The 21,126-nt window shown below is 34.3% G+C and overlaps 1 protein-coding gene across 1 annotated transcript; it reads left to right on the forward strand.

Annotated features, from left to right (window-relative positions):
- Window positions 1-1,176: 1,176 nt before the first annotated feature.
- LOC126974171 (cytosolic 10-formyltetrahydrofolate dehydrogenase) lies at window positions 1,177-18,583 on the forward strand. Its single transcript, XM_050821609.1, has 15 exons — window positions 1,177-1,317; window positions 1,962-2,103; window positions 6,023-6,120; window positions 10,407-10,543; window positions 11,250-11,401; window positions 11,475-11,593; window positions 12,024-12,290; window positions 12,413-13,017; window positions 13,092-13,419; window positions 14,436-14,598; window positions 15,063-15,181; window positions 16,762-16,959; window positions 17,207-17,379; window positions 17,743-17,942; window positions 18,418-18,583. Exons 1-15 carry the CDS (start codon window positions 1,291-1,293, stop codon window positions 18,471-18,473), a joined length of 2,784 nt encoding a protein of 927 aa, XP_050677566.1. The 5' UTR covers window positions 1,177-1,290; the 3' UTR covers window positions 18,474-18,583.
- Window positions 18,584-21,126: the final 2,543 nt, after the last annotated feature.

Below are 21,126 nucleotides of genomic sequence, written 5' to 3' on the forward strand. Positions count from 1 at the left end.
ACGGTCACAGCGAAATATATCATAGTAGCTATTGCCTAGTTCTCCGTTGTAAAATTCACTATTTAGCCACGTTTCTGTAACCAGAACTATGTCAAAATTTTGCAGTGATAAATTTGCCTTAAACTGGTCTAATTTTGTGCGAAGGCCACGAACATTTTGATAGAAAATATTAAGTATATTAGTCCCCATTATTATGAAATGTATAAATTCAGAGTAAAGTACAGACTTTTAAGTATTCTTCAATTGTGAAATAAGTTGGTAGTAATTTTATAAAAAAGGGCCTTTTTTCCAAATAAAATAAAAATAAAAATTGTGTACAGTGAGGTGACAAATTTTGAAGTGTGATGTGTACTTGATTAGTAGGTAATTGTGTGTTAATAATATGTGTGAGGCTGAATACAAAAAAACAATAAAAGTAAAACAACCAACGACATCTACACAATCTTCGCTAAATCTTTCATTGAATTGATGGATATAACAGGCTGTTGTACGCTTCTTCTTAAAAAAATGTCGCAGTTTCTTATCCATATAAATTTATATCCCTTTTCCAAGGCTAGTTTCTTAGCTTCATTTTAATTTTACTTACGTCTAATTACAGTTGCAATTTTGTCGATTGTCATTTTGCCATCTTATAGATAGTGACATGATCTCGTTACTGTAGAAATTTTGGGACTTCTGATCAAAAACGCGACAAGTAGTTTCGGCAGTCAAAGAGACCGAAGATGACTGTACCAAAAAGTTTCAAAATTATTCGTCATATTATCACAGAAATCGAAACAGCTATATTTACAGTGTTCCGATTTCAGTAACAGATAAATTGTCCTTTCAACATATTTGACCGAAGCTTCTAACATACACAAACCATATTATGGAGCCTAGCTGTAGGTAAACCAAATCTATTGATATACTAGTAATCTGTCTAGCCCTTTGCCAGCCTTTTATTGGTATCCTTATTTGTTATGGAATAAGAGATTTTCGTCACCCGGTTCAAAGTAATCATCCATGTACGTGAGGTATCGCAGGTTGCCTTCTTTTTGAACCAGTATAGTCACGATTAAAATCCAATTATCTGAAAATCCTTGTAGCCTATCTGATGTTTTTATAATTTTTATGAACTAATAAAAATAATGACAATTTTTGTGACCACAGTGATAAGCAATGTCAAGACTAAGGTGAAGAAAATACATGTTTATATAGGAACGGAGATCTCGATTCATGTTAGTTGCTCCATAACGTTAGCTCGCGTAACACGGAATTCATTGTAACTTATTTAAGTGATAAGTGGTCATCATGCCGCCAGTCGCTGTGCCTAATGAGGTAGGTTTTTTTATAAATATTACTCAAACAATTCTTCAAAAGCTTTTCATTATTTGAAGAGTTTCATAATTTGTTAATTAAAATTATCAATTGAACGAAAATTATTATTAGATAATGTTATGAAATTTGAATTAAAAATACCGTTGCGTTAACGTAGGTTTTGTTGGATTTACAACAATTAGAATTTGCCAAACTATTATTCAGGTTTTTTGCAATTTGAATTTAAAAATAACTTGTATATTCATTGTTATTTGCAATTTCTTATTTCTTGCCATACTTACGTCCATCCATTTAAGCTTTTCTTACTTTATTAGTAGGTAGTAAGTTAGTACACTTATTAATTTAGATTGTGTTAAGCATATTTCATTTTCTTATTTACCGCCGAACGTAAATGTATTATAATGTGTAAAATCAAGTAGAATCATTATCTTTATCCCGTATTCCAGAAGCTATCTTAAAACGTAATCTATTCTCGAGTATGTTTTGTCACTGTCTTCATAACTGTGCATAAAAGAGACAAAACACGAGTATAACTGATTAAATATTGAGTTCTGCAATATGAGACTTAACTCAAATGATAATTTAAATCAGCTCAGAATTGGTTTCAGGTTTGAGATCGTGTTAATAATTTGTTTTGTTAATAGGCGCCGAAGAAATCTCTTCGCGTTGCAATTATAGGGCAAAGTACATTCGCTGCTGAAGTGTTTAAACTACTCCAAAGAGATGGACATCAAGTGGTCGGAGTATTCACAGTACTTGATAAAGGCAACAGGGAAGACCCTCTAGGTATGTTAAATACCGTATTGTTTTTATTATGTGGAATATCTCAAATTTCAACGGAAAGCTACTTAGCTGTGGGAGGCTCCTTCGCACAGGATGCTGGCTAGATTATGGGTACCACAACGACGCCTATTTCTGCCGTGAAGCAGTAATGTGTAAGCATTATTGTGTTTCGGTCTGAAGGTCGCCGTAGCTATTGAAATTACTGGGCAAATTAGACTTAACATCTTATATCTCAAGGCGACGAGCGCAATTGTAGTGCCGCTCAGAATTTTTAGGTTTTTCAAAAATCAGGACCGGCACTGCATTGTAATAGGCAGAGCGTATCAATTACCATCAGCTGAACGTACTGCTCGTCTCATTCCTTACTATCATAAAAAAAACTAATTTGAGGCTAATAAGCCACTTACCAAGAATATCTAGGATCTATAAAGGATTTTTTTTGGTAACATATCAACAATTGACTGTTTAACAAGTAGTTTTGTTCCACGTACTACAAAACTGTGGAATGAACTTCCTTGCGTGTTTCCGGGACGATACGACATGGGTACCTTCAAAAAAACGCGTACACCTTTCTGAAAGGCCGGCAACGCTCCTGTGATTCCTTTAGTGTTGCAAGAGAATGTGGGCGGGGGTGATCACTTAACACCAGCTGACCCGTACGCACGTTTGCCCTCCTTTTCCATAAAAAAAAAACAAAGTAGAGCCTCAATCGCCGCGGCTAATACTTGATAATTTTCACAGAGGTTACTTAAACGACGTAAATACTGATATAAACCGATACGACTTAGGGACCTTTATGCTTAAATCATACTCCCAACATAAAGCAACCACCGGCAACGCATCTCCTAACCCTTGGTGTTGCGGATGTCCATAGGTGGCTGCCTTATCACTCCCCAAAACGTGAGCCTGTTGCCCGTTTGCCCCCTCTTATTCAAATTCAAATATTTTTAATTAAAAAAGGATATAAAATCACTCAATGATAGTCAAAAAGTACCACCCATTCCAAAAGGTATGCCTCAGACCTGAGAAGAACGGGCGCAACAAACTTAGCGGGCTTCTTTGTTTTTATATAAAAACATGGTTACATTGTAAAATCGTACAATAATTATTCAATACATTTATTATTTAGTAGCCTGTGGGCGGTCGCTCAATTCCCAACCAGTGGTATCATTGAGAAAGTCATTAATGTTATAGTAAGCTTTGCCACACAAACGTTTTTTAACATTTTTTTTGAATTTCGTAATACATTTGATTTGAACATTATTATTGTAAAAGCATATACAACGCCCCACAAAAGACTTACTAACTCGACTTAGTCGAGTAGTAGGCATTATAAGCTTATGTTTGTTGCTGGTGTTAACATTACATGTACATACATAACATTATCAAGAATATATAATAAAAATAAAAGATGAACAGTTATTTCCAATAAAATAATAGTAGAAAAATATATTCTTAGAATACCTCCTTCGTAAGTACTATGTTTTTTTTTTCAAATTTTGCCCATAAGAGTGTGTTCTTATTAGGAGATTTTTATAAACTTTTGGCATTTCGTCAATTTTGATAGAATAATCTACAGTGAAGCTTAACAATTTCTGCGGATATTTTTCATTGACAGAAAATACACTTTTGAACTTGATAGATACGAGGTGGTTAGGTACATAGATTTCAATGTAAAACTATATTTTAGATAATAACTGAGATATACTGCAATCAACATTAAGATAAATAATATTTTATTCGCGTTTAAAATACCACGTATGTAGCGGATTCGATGCCAGTATTATTTATCTGTCTGAAGCCCGTATTCCAAGTGTCTTAAAATTATTTTTCTCTTTTAAGCGCAGTAACGATGACAGTGACAAAACACAAATCATAATTAATTACGTATTGACTCACCTAGAATACGGACCTGGGTTTAGAAACCACCGGTTAACTGGTCCACGGTAATAAATGGTTTTAAGAAAATTACACTGAAGTGGTCTAATGAAGAGGCCCTGTAACAATACTGACACGAGAGTGGGTCAGGGATTATTATTTATATGCTTATAGGAACGAGTCTTTATTTGCGTTCACTTTTTATGAACTTGCACTTCGCCGGTCTGCCGCTGTTCCTCTTGTGGGCGGCGGTACCTTCAACGCGTCACACCGCACCGAACACTAAGTCTCCTCTTGGAACACTTCCACTTTCCACTACTTCTTCTTTTCTTCTTCTTCTTTACACTTTCGAGTCAGAACTTGAACTGCCGTAGGCCACGCTTAGTACGGCTTATATACCCCCGGATCTGTTCTATTTTCAAAATGATTCTACTTTTCTATCTTTAAATTTAAATTGTACTAGAAAATTCTTTTAACTATTTTTATCCTGCTTACACATTTTCCATCCCTTTTTTTCTGTTCGATTTGATCCTGAACTTACTAGAAATTTCCATTAACTTTACAAAACCCAAAAAATTCCATACACTGGTAGGTGACAATACTAAACAGGATAATACCTACAGCAAAGTACCATCTGCATCACGTTGAAGTCTGGCATTCCACAACCGCGCGTTTTCCAAGAAATTTCTTGGCTCGCACAGCTACTTTGTGGAATCAATTACCGGCTGCGGTTTTCCCAAACCGATACGACTTAGGGTCCTTCAAGAAAAGAGCATACTCCCACCATAAATGCGGGCAACGCATCTCTTGACACCTGTTGTTGTGGATGTCCATGGGCGGTTGCCTCACCTCTCCCCATCCCGGGAGCTTCCTGCCCATTTACCCATTTTTATATTAAGTAAAGCTTCTAATTAATTATTAGACTTAGAGCCCAGTGAGTCCCTAAGATATTATAAAATAATATTGATATTATGTTATTTGATTGTGACAAATATTGTGTGTGAGATAAAATTTACATTGATATCGTATATGATAGCCAAATTTATCAGGAAATAGTATTGCACGAATTAACCACTGGACGGGTACTGAGAGCCATGCTCGCTTCTAACCCTCTTGCCATTTACAGAGCCTCAGTAAGCAATTGCGCAATTAGAATGACACGAGCTGACTTGAAATGATAAATGTTCAAAACATTTCCACAATAAATATTCATTCTATTCGGATAACCAATTAAGTATTGTTTATGTAGAACTTATACAAGTCCAAATAAGTGAAGTGAATATTTATCTTATGACTTGCATCAACGTCGATGTGATATTCGGAAAATTTATTGACATTCAACATTAACATTAACCTTATATTTTATTATTAAATTTAGTTTGGAGACTTGCATCATATTACGTAAGAATTTAATTCAATTCTTATTGATTGCAATTAATTTAATAAAGTTGTTATTTATGCATATTTTAATAATAAACTGTAGCATTAGGAACACGAAACAATTTGCTTTACAAAGTAATATAATGTTTAGGTTAACGTAAAAATATTGGTAGTGTAAAATTTTAAAGTTGGTATGGTATGGTATAATCGTGCTAATTTCCGCAACTCGAAAAAATAAATTTTAAAGTTATTATTTCTTTTTTTTTACTGTCAAGTATCGTAGTATATCAGTTATTTTTTTATTTATGACAAAATCTTTAATACAGCGCGTCGGGGATGTTTGCTGAGGCACACGTAGATTGTTTTTACGCGACTATGCGTTAGCGGTGTACGTCCCTGTTGGATTATATTTTAAGATATCTTGTTAACAACTAACACTTCGTTTTAAGTTACTTTGTTACTAACACATTATCAAGGATCGTTGGTCGAAATAAAGAATTTATTATTATATATTATTATTTAATACCCAATATCTTTTACTACATATATAATAATTAACTAACCTTTTAATCGACGGACTTTCCAGATCAAAATGAGCAATGCTTGATGTTCCTTTGATTTTCCATTCCATTGAAGATTATTGATTTATGTATTTTGTTTTCAGCAACGATTGCGTCTCAAAATGCAGTACCAGTATTTAAATACAAAACCTGGCGAGTAAAAGGGAAAGTTATTCCTGAAATTCTTGAAGAATACAAATCGGTGAGTTTTTTTATTGACAGCTTTGGAATCTAGTTAGAGGAATTCGTTTAATATGTGTTTATATGTTTTAAACTGTAAATAAACCTAGGTTACTATACCATAAAAATTTTATGTCAAGAATGAGTATAGATTCGATTCCGTTCAAAAGATTTATTTGAAAAGTATCATAATCACTTGCTACGACCGTGGATCGTAAAAGCGATCGCTTTTTGAGTAATAATTTACGAAAATTTTAATACTGATTATCGGGACCCTGGATCATCTATGCATTGCACAAGATCTGCGTAAAAATCCTGAGTAGCCTTGCATTGTAATGGACAGGGCGTATCATTTAGTATCAGGTGAACGTCTTACTCAAGTCGTCATATCTTATCATAAAAAAGTGGGTTGAATCGGACCACAAAGAGTGCATGAAAGCCCAACATGATACTTTAAGGTTAGAAATGAGAAATATGTGGTTCAACATACCAATGTGGTAAAATTAACCCATGTATTATATATTTATATTATATTATAGTTAAACAAGGGTTGAAAATTTAAAAATCAATCGATTTTGAAACAATCACTGTGAGAGCTAGTTAGATGTATAAAATATTTAACGGATCCTATAGTAAAATTTAATCAAAATTGATATAGCCGTTTACAAATAGTTCAGTGAGAAGCACATGCAAAAAATAAAATAATCACACCCCTGAATAAAATATTAAATATTCTCATCTGAAATCGAACCTGCACGCGGTAGACCAACAAACTTGGTGGGATATGGAACACCCCTATACATATACGATGAAATACGACTAAAAAAATCTTTACCCACTCTATACGTACTAAAATAATTACTAGAATTAGAAAGTCTATAGGAAATAGCCTTGTAAATGATTCTGCTGACCCACATATCTTGCTGCAAAAGTAAATTATGTTTCGTATTAACATAATATTACAACGATGTATGCAACACACGCGGTAATCGATCTAATAGCACAATACGTAGATATTATCTAATATAATAACATTTCCGCGACTCAGCAATTCCGTGACCTTCTCCGTATTTATAATATACAAGATCTCGGTATATGGGTATGAATAAGAATTCATACCCATATACCGAGTATAGATAGTTAGTTTTATATTGCTGGTCAATGAATCAAAAGCAGGTGTATAAAATCTACAAGAATCATTTTAGATTTTAATTAGGACAGATATCTAGTAAAATTACTGAGAGTTAATATCTTATGTCGCAAAGCAACAGTGATGCTTGAAGTTGATCAAAAATTCTGAGCGGCACTGCACCTACCAATAGATGCTCGTCTCGAACAAAGAGGATGTAAATACTACGTAATAGTCTCGCACATTATTATCGTAAAAGTAACTTATTCACTGCATTTCTGACGCACACACACAATTTGCTAATTACAAGATGATACATATGTCTACTATGCTACAAGTAAGAAGCTTCCCAAAGAGTTCTGTTGTCATATTTAGAAGTTGAATCCGAAGTTTTCGAATCTTTTTTCTGGCTTTTCCAGAAACATTCAGTACGATCTCCGAATATTTAAAAAGATGTTCTTTTGAATGTTATTCAGTATTATTTTTGAATTGACTAGTTATTCAGATAAAAAATGAATGAAAGCGGTAGTTCAAAAATGTAGCAAATTTCGTCAATTAGAGGATGAGACTATGTTTCTTTATTGTTTATTTATTTACTAAGAAATTTATATACATTTTGATAAAAGTACCAATCCTCCAAAAACAAAGCCTCTAAAATAAAAAATAAACATTTTAGCAACAAACACTTTCCAATAGATATTTTTTAACATCATTTAAAATTTACTTTTATGAGACTCGTTTCTAAAATGCTCGGGCAAGATATTGAGTAAATAAGGATGACGTTTTTTAATAGTTCTATGACCATAATAATTACTGACGAGGTACATAATATTCGCCCTTGGATATTGACCTAGTGCCATTACCAGTGATAGACTTTGCTCCTAAGTGCTATGATGCCTAGTAAATAGTAAATATTTATGTTTTAAGCTAGATTTAAATTTATCTTAATTTCTTTTAAAAGTTACTTCATAACATTCAAGGGCATAGTCTTTAATGGATTCAAGGGCATAGTCTTGGATGCGCTAGGGACATATGTAAACATTTCAGCGTGCTCTTAGGTACTATATAGCTTAAATGGTAGAACTTCTCTAATAAAATCCTAAGTTTAGTACTTATATAATGAATATGTGTAGACCAGGAAAGGTTTTTATCTACTTTCATACCCAGATAAGCGACAAGACAGTTTCTTGTTATGTATACAGAAAAAAAATATGTTATCTATGAGGCACAAAGCTGCGATCTCGGCAGACAAGTGACAAACAATCACCCATTTTGTCACGTTCCTCCTATGTCTGACCCTTAACCCAGCTATCGGGCAGAACCTTTTCCGCCAACAGTTCGCAGTAAATTTGTCAACGATTCTGATAATTTTTATGTTCGTATTTATCTCCATAGTAAAATCATGCCATTTTAAATGTACACAAATATCCGGATCAAAAGTCAGAGGTGCAGATTACGTGTCATCAAAAATGAGACTTACAATTTAATGGCACAATTTATGTGTTCGTAAATGCATTCTTTGTTTCATTTTCTTATGAGGAAGCTCATTGTCGCTCAGAGGGCAATGGAGAGGGCTATGCTCTGTTTCCCTGCGAGATCGAATCAGAAATGAGGAGATCCGTAGGAAAACCAAATTCACCTATATAGCCCATGGTTGCGAAACTGAAATGGCAGTGGCCAGGGCACATAGCTTGACGGACAGATGGCCGTTGGGGCAATCCTCGAATGGCGACCACGTATCGGGTTGGTAAGCCTCACAAGATGGACCGACGATCTGCTCAAGATCGCTCTAGTAGTTTGGATGAAGGCAGCGATAGATCTTTGGGGGAGACCTTTGTCCAGTTGACGTGGACTTTAGGGATTTTGTGACTGCAGACGAAAATGTTATATATATATATATTATTATTTTTTGTGAGTAATGCACAAACTTGGCGCTTCTGAGGGTTAAACTGAATAAGATTTATTTTTCCCCATTATTCATAATAACATTCCCAAAAGAGGGCTCGATTAAAGATATCTTCCGGCATTCTGATGGTCGATTTCCCAAGAGAGACCTACATAGCTGGTACATACTCTACCTCCAGTACTATTATCTGCATAACAATGTATGTTGGAGGCATCGAACATATCACTATATGCAGATATGCAACTAAAAGACCTTGTTTCATAAACACACGAATTGAAAACCTCTTCCATTTTGTTGGCGTTTAAAAATAGTCATCAATCGAGTCAAAATTTTGAATTCATTTAGATAACCATAGTAAATATAGTTGTTAAGGTTTTAAATATTGTTATATAATAAAGCAGTTATTGGCTTATACAACTGATAGTGAATGTTATGGGTTGATCTCTCTGGATAACCTCACTTATCAGCTGTCACCATAGACTTTAAGTAAAGCATACGTGATCTATACCATGTCTTGATTTCTGCAGTACAATTTAATATATTTGTAAAACATTCCAAGGTTTTCAAATGACTAAACTTACTTTAAATGTATAACATAATCACAGTAGCCTACTTCTTTACTAATATCATTTTTCATCAGTAATGATATAACGACTTCTAAAATATTTACTTCCTCTGGTGACACACAATCTACTGGCAGACTCTTACTACTGTATCAACCACGGATCTAGAGGAGTCGCCATCTCTGCGTTTTTTTTATTACACGATTGTCTTAAGAGGGTCGCACATGCTTGGGGCTATTTTAAGAATCCTGAGCGGCACTGTAATGTAGGGCGATTTATTAACAATCAGAAGAACAAAACACTTTATTACTTATCATAAAAACGAAGTAATTTTTCATAGCGATCTGTGCCTACTCCCTATTTTCGGTTTAAGGTTCGGTTGTTTTTTTACCTTGTGCTACTGTACGTGTATTATATTACTAAATATAAACAGCACTTAGTACATTATTTGACTCAAATGATGCAATATTCAAATAATCCATGAATGCCTTTTGGATACTAAAAAATTCCTATACCTAGTTTGTCAAATCTCAAAGTACTTTCACAATTATAAGTAATAATTATAATATATTACTAATTATGAAATAAAAATACTTCTGATAGATTTATTCTATCAATTTTTACTTAATATAAAATATAATAGCATCAGTAGATGTAATTTTTGTAACTAAATTCCTAAGTACTTATTAAGTTTTACTTTATTTGTTTAGGTAAATGCTGAACTTAACGTACTGCCCTTCTGCACTCAGTTCATCCCAATGGAAGTCATCCTGTATCCTCAATTCCAAAGTATATGTTATCATCCAAGTATATTGCCAAGGCATAGAGGTGCCTCATCTGTGAATTGGTAAGCTTGTTATTTAAATGCGTCGACGTATTTCTTTCTACTTATTCATATACAACATTATTATAAGCTTGCTGTTCATATAAGGAACGATGACGACAGAAAGCTATGAAGCGAAAAACAAAGAATATGTGTGGCGAGCTGAGTGTAAATGAAGATGAGTCTGTACAGAGTAGATTTAGACTAATTTTCAGCACTTTGTGGAAATTATATTATATTACGACAGTTATTAGTGATTTCTCGGAATTTCCCTGCGAGATCGAATCAGAAATGAGGAGATCCGTAGGAGAACCAAAGTCTCCGAAATAGCCCAAATGGTTGAGAGACTGAAGTGGCACTGGGCAGGGCACATAATTCGACGGACAAAAGGCCGTTGGGGCAGAAAAGTCATCGAATGGCAAAGACACAGTGTTGGTAGGCCCCCCACAAGATGTACCGATGATCAGGTCAAGATCTCCGGAATACGTTGGATGAGGTCTTTGTCCATCACTAAACGTCTTTCGGCTGATGATGATAGTGATTTAGATAAAAAACGATGAGTTTCGCCAATCAACTTTAATAACTACTTATATTTCAAGAGTAGCATATAACTATTGAAGGTTGGAAGTCTACTAATTCAGGAAAATTGTATTAGATTGGATTTATTTCTTCATGTGCTGCTTTTTTTTTACAATACCCAAATTTAAAACTCCTTTGCTATAATTTTCAGGACTCTAATTGAAGGTGACAAAACATGCGGACTCTCAATATTTTGGGCTGATGATGGCCTGGACACCGGACCAATATTACTTCAGAGAAGTTTTCCATGCACCATAGATGATACAGTAGACACAATTTATAACAAATATTTGTATCCAGAAGGTATATATAATTACAACTATAGTATTGAAATAACCTTTGAACAGTTATTTAATTAACAATGTTGGCATTTAAGGTATCAAGGCTTTATCCGAATCTGTTAATATGGTAGCAAATGGCACAGCTCCTAAAATTAAACAAACTGAAGAAGGCGCAACTTACGATCCAGCACTTTTCAAACCTGAAACTCATCAAGTAAGTTTTTAGAACAATATTTGTCAAAACCTTGACTGTTACTAAACAATTGTTTTATTTCTTTTCTTAAGAATTTAAAAAACAAGTACTGAAAGTTTCGGTTTATATAGTTTGATTCGAAAGGGAAATGTAAATTACCATGCAAAGTAATGATATTCACCATGATGTGTTCTTTGACATACGTCTGGGTATATCTAATCGAACTTAGATATATTCCAGATCGTATTAATGGTTCTTGAATTAATTTTTATAGTATATCGTACTATTTAGTTCAAATTGGGCAACTTCAAGGATACATTTGGGTACTTCATAAAACATGTAATAAAAATTAATCAATTTGTCCCATGATCATTCGTTGATGATTGTCATTTTATATCTATAAATAAATATAATAGTACTACAGCATTAATATATTATTAAAATGTTATAGATTGATTGGTCTAAAGGTGGTGTCGCTTTACATAATTTTATCCGAGGATTGGATTCATCTCCAGGAGCAACAACATTCATAAAACCACACAATAAAGAAGGCGTTGAAGAATCCGGTGAAGCTAACATAGAAATTAAATTCTTTGGATCTTCTCTTTGGGAAGGAGAATACGAAGCAAAAGGAGATAAGATTAATATTCCTGGATTGAAGAGTCCAGCTGTTATTCATGAAGCGGGACTTTTAATAACAGCTAATGATGGTGTCAAGGTAACGTGACCCATCCAATAATGATAATTTATTTTAAATTTTAAATAAAATTTTATATAAATGAAATGAAATTAAAATTTAATATAATTTATTTTATATAAAACTTTAAATCTCTGTTACAGCTAAATATACAAAGACTTAAAGTAAATGGAAAAATGATATGCGCTCAAAACTTTTTCAAGGCTAACAAAAGTAAGGTATCACTCGAACTAACAGAGGAAGAAAAAGTATTCGTAGAAAATGCAAGAAATATTTGGAAAGCAATCTTAAGAATAGATGTCGATAACGATACAGATTTCTTTGAATCGGGAGCTGGTTCCATGGATGTCGTTAGATTAGTTGAAGAAATAAAAGATATTGTAAATATTGAATTAAAAAATGAAGATATTTACATGAATACAACATTTGAAGATTTTTTCACGGTAGCGATTATGACAGCAAGAAGTGGTTCTGGTAATCTAGAAATAGAATATGATGGCGTTGAACTAGATGTTAACAAAATGAAGATAAAATTCCCAACACAATTATTTATCAATGGTGAATTTGTTAACACTGATAGTGGAAAAACTTTGACACTAATTAATCCAAGTGATGAATCTGTGATTTGCAAGGTGCAAAGTGCTTCAAAAGATGACGTAGACAAAGCCGTTAAAGCAGCACACAAAGCATTTGAAGAAGGAGAGTGGACTAAAATAAGTGCTAGAGAAAGGGGTCGGATTTTGTTCAAGTAAGACCTTGCTGATAATAATATGACTTGATCAATATTTGATAAAAAACATTCATATTGTTAAATCGTTACAGATTAGCAGATCTTATGGAACAACATAAAGAAGAGCTGGCTACAATAGAGTCTATAGACTCCGGTGCTGTGTACACACTGGCACTGAAAACTCACGTAGGCATGTCTATAGAAACATGGCGATATTTCGCTGGTTGGTGTGATAAAATACAGGGTTCAACGATTCCCATCAACCATGCCCGTCCTAATCGTAATTTAACATTAACCAAAAAGGAACCAATAGGAGTATGCGCTTTGATAACACCGTGGAATTATCCGTTGATGATGCTATCGTGGAAGATGGCTGCATGTTTGGCAGCTGGAAATACAGTTGTTATGAAGCCTGCAGCGGTTAGTAAAATAATATAATATTTTCTTGATAATTACTCAGAGTATACTAAGAGCGTCTATTTATGTCAATATCTTAATATATATAAATTACGTGACACGTTGTTTGTCCTCGATGGACTCCTAAACTAAGGAACGGATTTTAATAGGGATGACTTCATGGAGTGCAGTTTGGTCCAACTTGAGAGATAGGATAGTTTTTTATTCGATTTGGGACCCATAATTATTTTTATTTTGAATATTTGTTTTGTATGGACATATTTTCTATGAGAGAATTTAGTGACGCACGGTTTGACAGTTCCGCTGTGAAACAATTTCATTATAAAAACAGGGAGCATTTTTTACGAAATAATTCTTGATGTTTTGAAATATTATTGGCAAATTCCTATAAAACAGTATTATTTTTATTATCTACAGAACATAGTCTGTCGGGTCAGCTAGTAATATTATATTTATGTTAACAGCACAAATACGAAATATTTTGCCACGTCATCACGACAGGATACACTACTCAACTCTCTTTTTTGCACACAGTTCTTGAATAAGCCAGTGGCTCGTATTATACTGCCTTTCTGGTACTTAATTTGAATAAAAATTTAAAAGATACGAAGGCGGGGGCGTCTTCTCTTAATGCCTATAAAACGTGACCATACCACTAGGGGACTTACTTGCTCTGCTCGTAGTGCTCCAAACTGTTTCACTAGTTCACACATCAAACCCCGGGGTATAAAGTAGTCGTAACACAACACTTAGATTACTACTTAGTAATTAAAATGAGGCGGTTCTGCCAATGCCAATTATTTCGTGCGCGTTCGCGTCGGCAGGAGTTTCTAGCAAAGACTAGCGGTTTTGTTTTATACAGCTGACGTGAAGTGGTTGCCATTCTTCACCCCAGATGGAGCGTGGTCACGCTCAAGATATTTAGGCATTTTAAGTAAATGGGGCGAATAGTCCTCAACTGCCGCAGTTGTGAGTGTGAAAGAATGAGAAGCAAGTAATTATTTTCAATTGTTTTCCAGGTCTGTCCACTCACAGCTCTAAAGTTCGCTGAGCTATGCGTCCGAGCTGGTGTTCCACCTGGCGTCGTGAACATTCTTCCCGGTAGTGGTACGGTCTGCGGCCAAGCACTAGCTGATCATCCACTTGTAAGAAAACTCGGCTTTACTGGAAGTACTGAAATTGGTACGTTTTAACATTGATACTTTTTTTCTAAATTGAGAAGCAAGTTAAATAAGATTACTTGTGACGTAGTGAATGAGATATGACAGGACCCTACCATGTATATATAATAGCTAGATCCTAGAGAAAAAGCATTCCAGGAGGAAAGCAGGAAACAGAGTGGCTTTGACAAAAAGATGCCTATATCCGTCTTAAATTAAATGACAGACTGATAATATAGTCTTAGTAATAGTTGTTTCACGTTCAGGTTCACTCTTAAAATTGAGGACCTTCTTAAAGCATATACATTAATAACCCAAATCTTGGTAAAAATACAAGTTACCAATAAGTCAATATTTCTTTAGTTTTATTACTCTAAACTTTCAACCATACTTTTAATAGATATTCCCTATTTTGCAACTCTTATACTTACAGAATGCATTAATTACTAAATTCTTCCCTCATCTGCATTAACAATGTGGTTCCAGGTCAGACTATAATGAAATCCTGTGCCGTTTCAAACATGAAAAAGGTTTCTCTTGAGTTGGGCGGGAAATCGCCGCTTGTTGTCTTCGAAGACTGTGATCTCGACAAGGCTGTTAGAAATGTATGTATTATCACGTAGTATACAAATATCTATAAGAAAATTACACAATATTTGTGTTGTCTGCTAGTTTAAATATTAAAATTATTTTTAAATATCAAGTGTTCCTCCTATAGTGGACTCTGCACTGAATTTTTTATCTTAAATATTCACAGTTCTCTCGATATAGAATTAAATCTCCGTATAAAAAATTATTACGATGTGTTTTAGTTTTTCTTAACAATAAATTAATATATATAGTATTCAAAACAGGTAGCTAATTAAAATTCTCGGATGCTTCTAGTGGGTCGATTTTTTTATCATCGTTACGATTTGCGTAAAGTGATAAACATAGTGTCTGTGGTTCTTGATATGAGGTGGCTAAAAATCGCGCCAAAATATTTCGTTATATACAAGGGGTGCCCTAGTATATTACATATATCTCTATAGCTTATTTTTAAAAGTTAGTAATTCAGCATTCAAAGATTTTCTAAGAAATAATTGCCTCGTCTGGGAATCGGACCGACTTAAATATAAAAAGAAACACCCCTACTTTGATGAGGCCAATCGAAAGAATGGCCAAAAACTAATAACTCGTCATAAGTAACGTAGCATTTTAAAAGAAAGTAGTCAATTAAGTGGGTATTTTTTGTAAATTAATTAATTAAATGCTCAAAATATGATCCCTCTTGTATTATCGCCAATATTTTAATGAATCCGCTGCCTATTGATTTTCTTATTATTTTCTGGTGAGAACTCAAAATTTGACTCAAACATTTTACGTTGTTCCTTTCTTTTAAAATACTATGTTACTTAAGAAGAGTTATTAGTTTTTGGCCATTCTTTCGATTGGAATCATAAAAGTAGGGGTGTTTTTTTTTACATTTAAGTCAGTTCGATTCCCAGACGGGGCAAGAAATTTTTAAAAAACCTTTGAATTACCAACTTTTAAAAATAATATAAAGTCTCCTTTCAGTAAAATACCCCATCTACGATATTTAAGGTACTTGTAACCTTGGGACGACCAGCGCTAGGCTAATTTCATTAAATAATTGTTAATTTTAATATGTATTAGGTATGTTTCGTATGCAAGAAAGAATGTTCTGCTTATTGACTTATGCACATTCTTCAAATTCAAACCAAGATATTTTTATTCAAAACAGGATATGAAATCAGTTACTGAAAGTCAAAAATTACCACCCATTAGGAAATTAATGTCTCAGACCTGCGACGAACGGGCGCAAGATTGTATTGAACATTTTCTTAGACCATGTTGTGTTCGCACATCGCCTCACAAAAGACAACTCGACTTAGCCTATTAATACGCATAATAATATTATGTTTGTTTCTCGTGTTAACATTATGATTATGACAGTTTCTAGAAAGTTCACTTATGTGCGTTACATACGCAAGACTTGAGTATTTAACATCATCAAGAACTAGAAGAAAAATTGAGAGCCAACAGTTAAATGGATAGTTTTTAGTTTCTGACTTTCTGTTCTGTGCCGTACCCGGTGTACAATGAGCATTAGTTGCAATGCAAGCCCCAGATTCTTATTATACAGTTAGCTATTTCTAAAAAATATATATTTATATTTTGTCAGGGTATGGCTTCAGTTTTCTTCAACAAAGGCGAGAACTGCATAGCAGCCGGTCGACTATTTATCGAAGAATCTATTCATGATGAATTTGTAAGACGGGTCGTTGAAGAGACAAAGAAGATTTGTATCGGCGACCCATTGAACCGAGGAACCGCACACGGACCACAAAACCACAAGGCACATATGGATAAACTTATTGAGGTAAGTATTTAATGAATGATACGATTAGTTTATATTTTTTTTGTGGTTTGAATTGGTTTCTGCATATTTTAGCTTCCCTTCCACATCATCATCAGGTTAATCATTGATTGCCATTCCATTATTTGAGCTTGTTTTGGGACTACTGCTTATTTTGAAACATCAGAAGAATCACAGGAGTATTACCAGTTCCGTTAGTTATTAAACTAATACAAAAGTTGTGATTACTATAATCGTTGGTTTATTTCAGTTCTGCCAGCAAGGTGTTAAAGAAGGGGCAAAATTAGTGTACGGTGGTAAACGCGTCGACAGGCCAGGCTTTTTCTTCCAGCCCACTATTTTCACTGACGTCACAGATGATATGTTCATTGCTAAAGAAGAATCCTTTGGACCAATCATGATTATTAGCAAATTCAGTAGCAAGTAAGTTATTAATTTCGTTTAAACAATCATTTTAAGTATTTAATAAATAATATAAAAAATAGAGCCAGTAACGCTTATTAACAGCTTAGGAAAAAACAAATTATTTTAAAAGTACACATTGCAATGCATTATGCTATGGGACGCTTCTTGTGCGAGTCTCAACACACAATTTAACCGGTTATTTTGCCATAAGCCAAATTATAATTGACATGCTGTACATACCACACTCCACAGTCATCTCCCGCAATATTGACTGGAATTCTGAGCTCCTTACTTACTCCTTTGTTAAACTACCGTTGAGGACTTGAGGATCAAAACCCCTTAAACCTATGTATCATTTATCTTTTCAATTTTGCTTCCCAGAAATATGGAAGACGTAATTCGTCGAGCGAATAACACAGAATACGGACTCGCTAGTGGCGTGTTTACGCGTGATGTGTCAAGAGCATTGCAGTTTGCTGAGAAGATTGATGCGGGTACAGTGTTCATCAACACGTACAACAAGACTGATGTGGCCGCACCCTTTGGCGGCTTCAAGCAATCTGGTTTCGGGAAGGACTTAGGTATGAAGAATGCCATAGTTTTTTCTTACTTTTCTACATAGCCCAGCAGGAAGGTGTTTAGTTAAAATCAAGTATCTCTGTAGACTAATACAACTAAAAGTGTTGTATTATTTATATATGAAATATTATATTTTGAAAAAATGTGATGTTGATGAAAATGTGTGACAAAATTTGGGAAAAAATACTGACTTTCATTTATAATATAATGATCAAATATATATAATTTATAAGATATCTAGCTTTACAGAGTAGAAAAATAAATATTTATCTATTGCAACTATTAGACAACTATTGATTGTTTGAGATTGCGTGTCATTTCTATGCTTAGAATTTCTTAGCTTGTGAATTTCGGAAATCCAGTTTCATTAAAGTTAACGAAATCAGTAATCCCTAGTCACCATATGATGGATATTTTTAATCAATTGGAGGTTTTTTTCATTTCATAGATAATCTATAACGCCTTTACTTTTTTCAGGTCAAGACGCGCTGAACGAATACCTCAAAACTAAGTGTGTTACTATTGAGTACTGATATATTTTTTCACTGTAATTTTATTATGTATATACTTTAGTGTTGTGATTTAATTGAAATTAAGCTAAAATTGTTAGATATCTTTATAAGTAAAATCTTTATAAATTGTTTCTGAGTTTGTTTCCTTAATTTGGAAAAATTCCACACCTCTCTACGTGTACACCCACCTTACTGGCCATCTATATCATAAGTGCGACCTTTTTGATACGCCCCCTATCTAAGAGCTCATGACTTGCACGCACCGTACAGTCCGCCAGCTTCAAGTTTTCTTTATTAGTTTTCTTGCAATATCTTGAAAGTTTTTACCATTTGAAGGTTATGACCGCGGAATTAGCAATCGCTCTAGATTTCTAGACCCAGTATTCCAAAACTAGGCGAGGCAGTAACGGAACTGTTGTGAGCGGTGATACGACAAGTGGGGTTATTTTTGTGGTAAACGCTCAAACTTGAGGCTTCTGAGAGTTTTACTGGACAAGGTTCATAGTACCCCATTCCGCGACCTTTTCGAGAGAACTCGATAGAAGACACAAGTTTTTCCGGCACTGGTCGACGATTTCCCGAGAGAAACCAGAATTGCCCGTTTATATTGCACCTCTAGTACTGTCATTGACATGGGCACCTTCAAAAAAAGCGCGTACACCTTCCTTAAAGGCCGGCAACGCTCTTGTGATTCCTCTGGTGTTGCAAAAGAATGTGGGCGGCGGTGATCACTTAACACCAGGTGACCCGTAAGCTCGTTTGTCCTGCTATTCCATAAAAAAAAACTGTCAATCGCATGCATCCAACATACGTTTACATTGATTTGTTACATTCATTGTAGGAGATAGCACACAGCCTTAGGGAACCTGTAGGCTGTGCCTAGTAAGGGAAATGGTTGAACCGAACCACTTCCATCAACTTTTAATACGCGATCAAAGAAAGGCCTTCGCTTTATCTACACAAACTGCCAGGCCTTCTCCCTTGCTTTCGATCTATGATCTATCGATCTATATGTTAGGTATACCAAAAGTTCGCCCCGACCGACCAATGTATTTCGGTTTGAAAGATGCCATAGCTAGTAAAAGTGCTAGTGAGACTTAACATCTTATGTCTTTAAGAAACAGGCTCAGTTTTTATCAAGTTTAAAATATTTGTGTTCAATCAAGAAACCCAAGCGGGACAAAGCGTATCTATAACTTATCAGATACTTTTTCTCGTCCCGTCACTTTAAAAAAAAGTGTAGAAGCAACCATACTATGGAATGAGATTGCTTGCGCGGTGCCTCCAAGATACGACTTTAATAAAAAAGAGCGTGCACCTAAATTTTTTTTGAGGTGATAATCCGCACTTGGAATAATTATATAAATTAAAATCGCATCGTTCATAAACTTTGTTTTTATGTAATGAGGGTGAAGTGAGGGTTATGTTACTTTAAAAAAAATAACTAATTATATTATGAAAATAGGTTATGTGTAGGTATTTTGTATAATTTGCACGTCATAAATATGGAAAACATACACTTTATAATATTTATATTAATATATATTTATCTATTTATATATCAATCATAATTTTAGACGGCGGCCATCTTGAATTTTAAAAATTGACCCAAATTCGTTCTCTGCACCCTCGAAAACCTCGGATACGATATCCATATTGTTGAAATCATAATTTTGCACGGCGGCCACCTTGGATTTCAAAAATTATCCCAAATTCGTTCCCTACGCTCTAGAAAACCTCGGAAATTGCTGGGAACGGCGCCTCTATCGTCTCGCTTTTTCGTTTCATCGAGATTCAAAAAACAATTATTCTGAAGAACTTCTTTACTTTCACTTCAAAAAATTTTGCGACAATAATTAAATACGTGATGTTTTTATTAAATTCTTAATTTATATTTTATTTCTTCTTTCTTTATTACATATAATCTAGTATTTCTTACAATTTACTGATTTAGGGAAATGTCTATTCACTTGCAACATTATTTGGCTGTCTGTGTGCGTGTTGGCGAATGTAACTACGTGACGCTCACGCACATATTAATTATAATGTTACTTCTATATTGACAGGAACTATGAATGAAACTATCGTTCTCATCGTTATTATTCTATGTCTAGACGTATAAATGTTTTAAAAAGAATAGATAAGTTCCAAGCTCAAGGATGTGGTAAGAGGCGACTAAGGATGGACTTTTCGATTTGGGAGATTCACAATGCCGGCGTATGATGACAGCACGAACGGGTTAGACTCAACTGGTATAATTCTACACTCGCACAGAAAACCAGCTTGAAGTAACGGCCTACAGGCGTTACGTTTCGCACTTTCATTAGTAGAGTATTTGAGGAATTACTCACTTAGACAAATTACAGTTTGTTGTTGTTACTTTGTCGTAAACTATAGGATATTAAATTCATTTAAACCGTTTAAATGAATACACGTCGCCAATAAAAATAAACAATAGTGTAAAACATTTCTATAGTTGTCTAATGTCGATCTAAGCAGCCCCAGCAGCACATCACTAAATATAGTCTGGCTGACGAAAGCTGAACCTAGCAAATAGCGGCAAAAAAACCAAATAAATCATGTTGATACTTCTTCCTATTTTTTTGATAATTCCTTACCTTCTTTTGGTTTTTCAATCTTATACAGTCATTTATTTCATAATTCTCGAACACAC

This window comes from Leptidea sinapis, chromosome 31 (assembly GCF_905404315.1).
Source record: "Leptidea sinapis chromosome 31, ilLepSina1.1, whole genome shotgun sequence".
Lineage (NCBI taxonomy): Eukaryota > Metazoa > Arthropoda > Insecta > Lepidoptera > Pieridae > Leptidea > Leptidea sinapis.

What these genes read in the sequence shown, in the direction of transcription:
- LOC126974171 (XM_050821609.1), top strand. Translation starts at nt 1,291, where the DNA reads ATGCCGCCAGTCGCTGTGCCTAATGAG. An exon ending in CAGTCGCTGTGCCTAATGAG is followed by an intron (nt 1,318 to 1,961) that starts GTAGGTTTTTTT and finishes TTTTGTTAATAG; the next exon opens with GCGCCGAAGAAATCTCTTCG. An exon ending in CAACAGGGAAGACCCTCTAG is followed by an intron (nt 2,104 to 6,022) that starts GTATGTTAAATA and finishes TTTTGTTTTCAG; the next exon opens with CAACGATTGCGTCTCAAAAT.